Source organism: Toxorhynchites rutilus, chromosome 3 (assembly GCF_029784135.1).
Source record: "Toxorhynchites rutilus septentrionalis strain SRP chromosome 3, ASM2978413v1, whole genome shotgun sequence".
Classification (NCBI taxonomy): domain Eukaryota; kingdom Metazoa; phylum Arthropoda; class Insecta; order Diptera; family Culicidae; genus Toxorhynchites; species Toxorhynchites rutilus.
The window spans coordinates 176031871-176040422 of record NC_073746.1 but is presented as its reverse complement, the minus strand read 5'-3'; the positions used below and the strand labels follow the sequence as shown (position 1 = coordinate 176040422).

General features: G+C 37.0%; 1 protein-coding gene and 1 long non-coding RNA gene across 7 annotated transcripts in view; one reads left to right on the top strand and one right to left on the bottom strand.

The window, feature by feature from the left end:
• Positions 1–5443: 5443 nt before the first annotated feature.
• On the top strand, positions 5444–8314 carry LOC129779708 (uncharacterized). The gene is made up of 3 exons (XR_008743748.1): positions 5444–7295; positions 7362–7484; positions 7572–8314. It is a non-coding gene; the product is annotated as an uncharacterized LOC129779708 (long non-coding RNA).
• LOC129779703 (phospholipid-transporting ATPase VD) overlaps positions 5843–8552 on the bottom strand; it is a 176009-nt gene continuing 173299 nt past the window's right edge. For 5 of the 6 annotated variants that reach the window (XR_008743744.1, XR_008743745.1, XR_008743746.1 and 2 more), the window contains one exon: positions 5843–7081. Coding sequence is in view for 2 of the 6 variants with exons in the window: in XM_055787332.1 (XP_055643307.1) it covers positions 7055–7081 (27 nt within the window). In the remaining 4 variants the exon portion in view is untranslated. The remainder of the gene's footprint in view (positions 7082–8552) is intronic. The other variant, XM_055787333.1, reaches the window with a different exon arrangement.

Here is an 8552-nt window from a genome sequence, read left to right as displayed (position 1 = left end):
TCCTTGAAGTGAAGGTTTTTCTGTATATTGTATCATAGTTTAAGCTCAATCGGTTCAGAATTTTTTGAGTTTTTGACGCGTACACAAACAAGCAGAACATTTTTATACATATAGATAAGGGAAATACAGTCAACTCTCCCTTGGATATCGAGTTAGGGAGGTATCGAGATGCAGAACATTTTTTCGTATTTTTTAATGTCATAAACTAGCTGACCCGGCAAACTTCGTCCCGCCCAAAATTTGTTTTTTGTTATCAATACCTTCAAACATTCACGGTTTATTACAAAGCGCAAGTTCATGAGTCCAATCGCAGAACTGTTCATTGATTGACCATCTAATCGACCCCGTTGCATTTACCTTTTACTAAAAAATTCCTAGTACTTCTACCAAAACTCATCATTATAATATCATATTATTTTTAGACTAAAGTGACCAGATGGTCAGAGGTCTAACGCGAGACACAAAAAGCAAAACGTTATGTATATACGTTATGTGAACATAAACCATAGTTTAGCGAGTCTAAACTGATCAGTATTATTTCTTTCTGAGTATCGGCACTCAGTTGTGATTTTTCGGTGGTTTTGATTTTGTTTACGCCCGAAAATTACTCGTTCAATCAGAGCATTTGCGCCTGGCAAGCACGATTCAAATCCTACAATTTTCTTCAAATTACCGAATGGAATGACGTCGAATATATCATTCACATCAAGTTCTCGAAGAAGGTCCTTCTCTGACAGACGTGAAGGGAATGTCCAAGCCGCTCTTCTTTCGAGTCATATGGTGAACAGGGAAATATATAGTACGAAGTGCTTGCCGGAGTTGGGAAGGTGATGTGAGCTTTATGCCGAACCTGGGATCAGCCCATTATGCCAAAAGATTACTGGAGGATGGATCGGCTGGAGATAAACATTGTCGCGAAGACCACCAACCTTCCCGACATACCCCAGCTGCGCCCGATAGAAAACTTTTGGGCGAATGGCCAAAATAGAGAGACAGACGACCACCAAAAAGCCACGAAAAGGTAAAATAATACGCTGATATACATCTTTTCATCGGCCATGGTTCAGGTTCCGGCCAACTTCCGTAAGACCGCCCAGCGCTTCATTTATGATACTTCATCAAACAACTCTGCCTCTTCCTGTCGAGTATACGAACTAGTGTATACTCGACAGGAAGAGCTTATACTCTGGCTTATTTAAAACGTTAAGCCCTGACCGAGCTGAGGGACCAAAGATGAACTGACTCACGTTGGTCTCTGCGGATCAATAGGGGACTTTTATAAAAATCATTTTCCAATTTTGTTGCTGTCGCTTCCAGTTGACACTCTCTAAACAGCAAGTAATTTTTAATTGAAAAATATTCAGGAATGTCCACGTGGACAACAGGGGGAGGGGTCTGGTCAATCTCCACGTTTGTCCACGGAAGGGGAGGGGGAGTCTAAAATAGTGCTTTTCGTGTCCACGTGGTATGTAGACAGCCCCCAAGGGGACTATCGAGTTAGGGAGGTTCGAGATACAGAACATTTTTTCATATTTTTTTATGTCATAAATTGTCATATATAAGGGTAAGTGTCCCAATTATGGTATGAATTTCAATTTTTGATTCATCCTCTTAAAGTCAGAAAATACCTTTCTCACATAAAGAAAATTCAAGAATCTCTCAGGAGTTGATGGATGGTTATATTTCACGAAAAAATCCTTCTACGCATATGCTCGAATTTCAACGATGACAGAGTTATAGCATTTTTTTTTTGTTTCGGACTTTGTTGCCTAAAACTGACTCTACATTGAAAAGTACGCTACGTAAGCCGATTCTGTTGTTCTCATTTGAATTTTGGGAATGGAAAATTCAAAAATTAGTATTTTTTATGGGTAATTAATAATTTTATCCCAAAAATTCATACTAAAGTTGATTGTTTCTCTATCTATGTTCTCTACAATTTGGTCTTTGACGCAAAACTCCTTCTTCTTGAATGACGTTAACGTTCCCTGTGGAACTTTTGCCGTCTCAACGTATGCATTAACTAGCGTCATTTATTAACACTTAGGTGAGATTTCTTAAGCCAAATAACACATAATACTTCAATGTATTCCGAGGGGCAAGCTCTAGAATACGCGTACCACAGTGCAAGTCGAAGGAAACTTCTCTGACGAAAAATCCCCCGGCCAGAACGGGAATCGAACCCGAACACCCGGCATGATAATGTGAGACGCTAACCACTCGGCCACGGGTGCCCAACTTCTATCTCTCTTAATTTCGTTGCAATATCAATATAAACAATTCCTGGTGAAAATCCTGGTGAAAATCAAAACCTTTAAAAATCGCGATTTTTAGGCCACTGTACTTATGAAAGCCACTTAAATTTCACTTCAACGCTGAAAGGTTACATTTTTTCTTGAAATAAGTCATATTTCAAAAAAACTTTTTTTTTCAAACTGTGTATAATCGAGTTCAAAATTGTATATAATCGAACCACATATAATCGAGTCAGACCTGCATAAGGAACTAGGTTAATATTGATATTGAAATATTGATTAAGTATGTTATTCAAACTAAATTATAACGATCACGCAGGAGCTGTTCTATCACAAAGAAATGTTCGAATAGTTTCACAGGAACATTTTCCATTGATTTCAATATTCCGAACATAGGGCCCTATTCCAGAAAACGAGACGAGGAAATTCCCTTAAAGTATTTCCATTAACGTTTACTTCAACAGTTGCACTTGCAAGTTCACGTTTGTTTTGCGTGAGCACGTAGAATTTACCCGTTCATAAATATTTAAATTTCTCCCGTGTTTCATCAGTTCTCATCATCGTTAACAGTTTACTGTGATTGCTTGGTAAATGTTTCGCAGTTGACTATAAAATATAATCAAGTGTAATGTAGTTTTCGTTCAAAAAATTACAAAATAATGTGTCCGAAATTTGAATTCAATCTGTCCGAAATTTGATTTAGTGTCCGAAGTTTGATTCTCATTCGCTTCATTTGAAAAGCATTTTATTCGATGATTTTATTATGTTTTCATTCAAATAGGTACCAAAGTAGAAAGCTTGAAAGCATATTGAACTAATTTATTAAAAATATCTGCCAAATAATACCTGTGCATAAAGTTTAGATCTGTTTTCTGCATCATATGACTTAAGCGTCCGAAATATGATTCGGAACGGTACTTTTCGTGCCGTGAAATATATTCAAAATAGTCACCTGGCATCCCTGGAAAGGAAGTTCAATGTTTACATTTGATTGTGTGGAAATCTGAAAAAAATTGAAAATCTGTAAAAGTTTGCAATTACTGAATTGAGTTTGATGGTTGCAGTTGACAACATACATGGCTTATGCAATGCTAGTTTAGCTGTGAAGCAATTTTTGAAGGCGGAACAGAAGAACACCGATGCTTTAAATCCACAAAGTAAAAAAACACATCAAACAAACTAGACGACTTGACTGATTCATCGACGAGCGCGGCCGAACGGTCGTCGAACCAGACGAGCTACTCGTCTGTTTTTAGTCGAGCTTAGCTTCTGGAATATGAAAACAAACGAGACGAGCGCTCGTCTACTCGTCTCGTCTTCTGGAATAGCGCCCATATTCTTCAGGTTTGATTCAACGTTCGAAGGTGTAATGCCGTCAACGCGAATTGAGCTTCGTTTACGAGTCTAAGGGAGCGTGAACGATAATAATTGATTTTCAGGCGGGATGAACACTTTTTTGATTCCAGATGGCTTTCTAGTAAATGAGAAATATTATTCTAACGAATTATTTCTCTCAGTGTAACGATTAATCGATTAATCGATTATTTGAGGCGATTAATCGTATCGAATAACAAACTACTGAAAAGTATTCGATTAGCTGATGAACGATTAATTTAAAAAATCGGGGATCACTAGTTGAGCAATCAAACGATACTGTACTGTCGACACCAGCAAGCTCAAGATGCATTAATTATGCCAGCGAAATATTAGGCTGTCAAAAAAGTCCTGCGGTATTTCCGCGAGATGTCGTTGTGAGCGCGTAGTTCTAGTTGTATTCATTGTATCGAGTCATACTATAGCTTGTTGGAAAGGTATTTTTGCGCGCTATAATATAGTCCTTGACAGTGTTTTGTTTGGTTAAGTCGTTCGTGAGTTATAGTGTCGCAAATATGGAGTAAAATAAAGAGAAAATCCGACATATTTCATAGGGTGTGTCACATCAAATTGCATCACGGAAAAAACGCTGTAGAAATTTAATTTTTAGGAATTATATCTTCAGCTTTCGCTTATAATCAGATAAGAGTGTATAGATCACGTTGGCCATGCTTCACTGTCAATTTTTCGTAAATTTGGAAAAATGTCGTCGAACGAAAAAGAGCGTCGAGAATTAATTCTGTGCACTCATTTCGAGAATTCGGAGTTGTCACATCGGGACATCAGTAAGATGCTGGGAATCGTCCAATCCACGGTCAGCAGAGTACTAAAACGATACTTCGAGAACCTAACCATCGACCGGAAGGTGAAGAACGGCAAAAATGTTCAATGCAAAAATCGTTCCAGCTTTTCGATTCCGACCAACCTTATATGCTTTTTGTCTAGGTTCACTTTTCCCTTCCGATTCCATCTTTTCATTAGCTTGAATAGTGTTGATACCGTACTGTGTGCAATACTGAAATATTTTGCAACTTCAGACCCCTTCCGTCCATATTTTTTGACCTGTTCGATGATGCTAAAACTTTTAGCAATGGTTAGCGTTTCAATCGTTTGCTTGAAAGGTTTTCGGGATGAAAAGAAATTCCATGATGACACGAACACTTCGTCTTCACGTTCAGGAGCAATTGAAATAACAGTTAATAACGCACAAAAACATACGTGAAAATCTAACTCTATTGATTGATTGATTGGAGGTGAAAATCCATGGAAAAATTAATCAAAACCCATCGAGTTATGGAAAGAAGAATGCTTGTAAAATCAAAGTTGCCATGAAGTTCACCGAGTTAGAGAAAATATCGAGTTACAGAACATCGAGTAAGGGAGAGTTGACTGTATATGAAAAAATAAAAAAAATAAAAATATGTATTTTAGATATAGCAAATCAAAGTTTTTTTTGTAAATAAAAAAAGTACTAATTATTTTTCTCAGTGTATATTTTTTCACGTTTGGACATCAATACTCTATAACTCTTTCTAATGGCGGGTTTACATTAGGGAGATCTATAGCTATAGATGGGTTTATTCACGTGAAAATATGTGTAAACGGGTGAGAATAAATATGATACACTTATTCGAGGTATATATAACTTGAATAAATTCAGCATATACAAACGCTTGAGAATTTCTCACTGGTGAGAAATCACTAAAGTTGGATGCAGTTCTACTTCAGGTGAATAAATTCACCTAAAATATGAATATATTCATTATAGAAGTTCACGCTAGTGTAAACGGTTGATGCGATTTCTATAAATCTCATCATATTTCTTCACATTTCACATGAATATATCACTAGTCTAAACCCACCCTAAGACACCATTTCGGTAGGACTCATAGTTTTTGAGATATAAATTATCAAATATTTCTCTTGCTAAAATCGATACGCCTTTTTCAAGAGTTACACTTAAGTCAAAAAATTCCCAAATGCTGTGGAAAACTCATATTTCCTCCCACACAAACGGAATACAAACTTTCATTCGAATCAAAAATACTCATGTTTTGTCATTTGCGGATTTTTCATTTGGAATTGCTCTATAGTCACATTTTCAAAAAAAAAAAGGACAAACACAAGTGCTTCCGATTTTTGCAACGCTCCAATACATGGATGGCCCCACTATATTTGTAACAGGGCAATTGTCATCTAAGTAGAAATTGATAGCCCAAAATTGTTATACCTTGTCATAATTTTTTTTTTATAAAACCTGTTCCATTTTCACTTTACGCATAAAATATTAATCTTACATAACAAAATTGATTTCGAATCCTAGGTAAAGTGTATCACTATTTACAGTAGTATTCATGTATATCCGATTCATAGTTACTAGTTACCTGTCATCATTCTACGGGTTAAATATTGAAAGTTCTAGGCTGCATTTGATTATCTTGTAAAATTAAATAATTTACTATTGATCATTCGTATTAATAATATAGAGCAATACTATGTTGTTGTGAGCAGATTGCATAGATTAGCAATTAGTTGTCCCTCTCTTCTCAACTTCTAGATAAATTTCAAATCGAATGCGGACAAAAAAAAAGTGTTGATAAAGAGGGATAAAATTGTGTCTTTTACCATATTGATTGATTCTGGTGCGTATGCTATCCGATAAAATTATAATACCCAGCTCATCCATTTATTGTCGTTATCCCTCTTCAGCACTTATTCGCCTTTTTTGACAGAATTGCCATCCAACTAGTGTGCAGTCCACGCTTTCTCACAGCCATGTTTTCATATGTTTATGATGCTCACATTTTAATGTATGAAGAAGGATTTGTCTCTATGCTGCTGCAGATGCCTTCAACGTCGAAGCATTTTTTCTATAAGCGTATTATGGTACTGAAAAATGCAACCGCGACAATTCAGCGCAAATTAAGGATCAATTCGCGAGTTTGTTAACTGTATTCAGTAACAAGCAAATCAACACATGCATTTGTTGCTATTCGGGGTTTCTCCTAAAGAAATCTAGAATTTATTATATACAACCTATAACTATTCTGTTATTATTTACAAATTCGATATCTTTATCAAATGGGTTTAAGCAAAAAATAAAATTCAAAAATACGGTGAAAACTGGAATATTCGGGTGTAAGGCCGCTTTCAACATTATCGAATCTTGCAGACAGCATTCAACGTGGAATTGTTTTAAGTTGATATGGCTGTGTGTGTTTTTTATTCTGACATATATTCAACCCGACTGAGTTTACAAGATCACAAACATTAGGCTGAGCTTAACAGATCTAAAATAAATAATTCTTTTCGGGGATTGGTTCGATAAGACGCGTATGCTACATATGGAAAGGATTAAAATAGATTTCAGCTAGGCTCTCCCCTCTCTCGATATTTGCTACGTCAGCTACTCTTTTGTCACAGTCTTATGCGCAGTCCGGTAATTGGCGGTTCTGAAACGAGACGTAAACTTATCAGAGATTGGGTGTGAAGATTGCGATACGTTTCCCCGCGGGGATCGATCGATGAGTAATGCCGAGCAAAAACCTTGACATTAACGATTTTACATGCATATATACATTACAAAAACATAAGCATATTGCAATTCTAGGCGATTCATTCGCTGTGAATTTTTAATGCGTATATTATCGGCAAGCTAACAAATAGGTGCGATTGGATGTGCGGTATCTATAGTGAGAGTACTATAATTACTTACCTCATCTACTATTACAGGGTATTTATCACTAATTGTACAACAACAACCATGAGAAAAAAGGAATCTGTTAGCGGTAGTGCAAAAAAAAACAATTTGTGATATGTGTTTCGTGTCGACTATAAAATATGCATTGAAATAAGGTGAGCGATACAAACTTAAGTTTGTGTTTCTATTTGAAACAAAAATTATGTAGATTACAATACAAATTGTTCGATTTGGTTTTACAGAGAATACCAGGCAGTAAATCCCAGATAAAACCAGATTCAACGAATTAAATACTATGCTTATTTTGAGAAAAGGGCAATTTCACAAAACGTGAAATGTGTTCTGGTTCTTTACAGCGACAATCTATCCTGAAAGTAGAAGATGATCTTAATAAGCGCAACAGTAGGTGGGACTAGAGCTGCCATCTTACCATTTTGACGCCATCTTCAACAGCTTACGTTATCAGATTTGCAACTTTGGTCGATGACACATGGCGCAGTTCTGCCATACTTGATCTTTCGATCTGCTGTTCATCAGTGACTCCAGACTTTTTGTGAGTATGTTTGCCAAATATCAGTTTACTGTTTATGGTTAGGTCGGGATATATTACTCCGTCGGACCAAGGAACGTCGTTGGGGTAAATTCTGGAGATAACGTTTCCAAGGCAAAAAGATTGTTTGAGGTTTGTTAGAGTTGACCGTTAACCTTGGGATACACTAGAGGAAATACTCTCCGTCTGCGACAGATTACCACTCACAGCTACTTGAAAATTTGGGATCAGAAGAATCACAGCTGCACCAGGCACCAATTTTGGAGAATGTTTTCTTGGTATAGTTACCTCATAAATTGATATGATGTTTGACAATAGAGCGTGTTCAACGAAAGTTTGTCAGGCTTGCATTATACCACCAACCATGTCACAAGATGCGCTAAACCTCCCACCCTATTCGGAACGCTGCAATCTGCTCAGACTGGACAATCTGGAGCGCCGCTCGTTTAGCAACAATTCCTCAGGAATAGCTTTGTACCGGAGGAAAGCTTTGTACCGGAAGCCAAGCTTATCTTGAAGGAAAATGCCTGGAATTTCGAACGCTGCTTGCGATTGACAATGCTCCTGGGCATTTGCGGGTCGAACACCCGAATGTACAAATTGTATTCCTTACCCCGAATACAACATCATTGATCCAGTCGCTCGATACAGCTGTTGCAGAAGTTAACGTTGA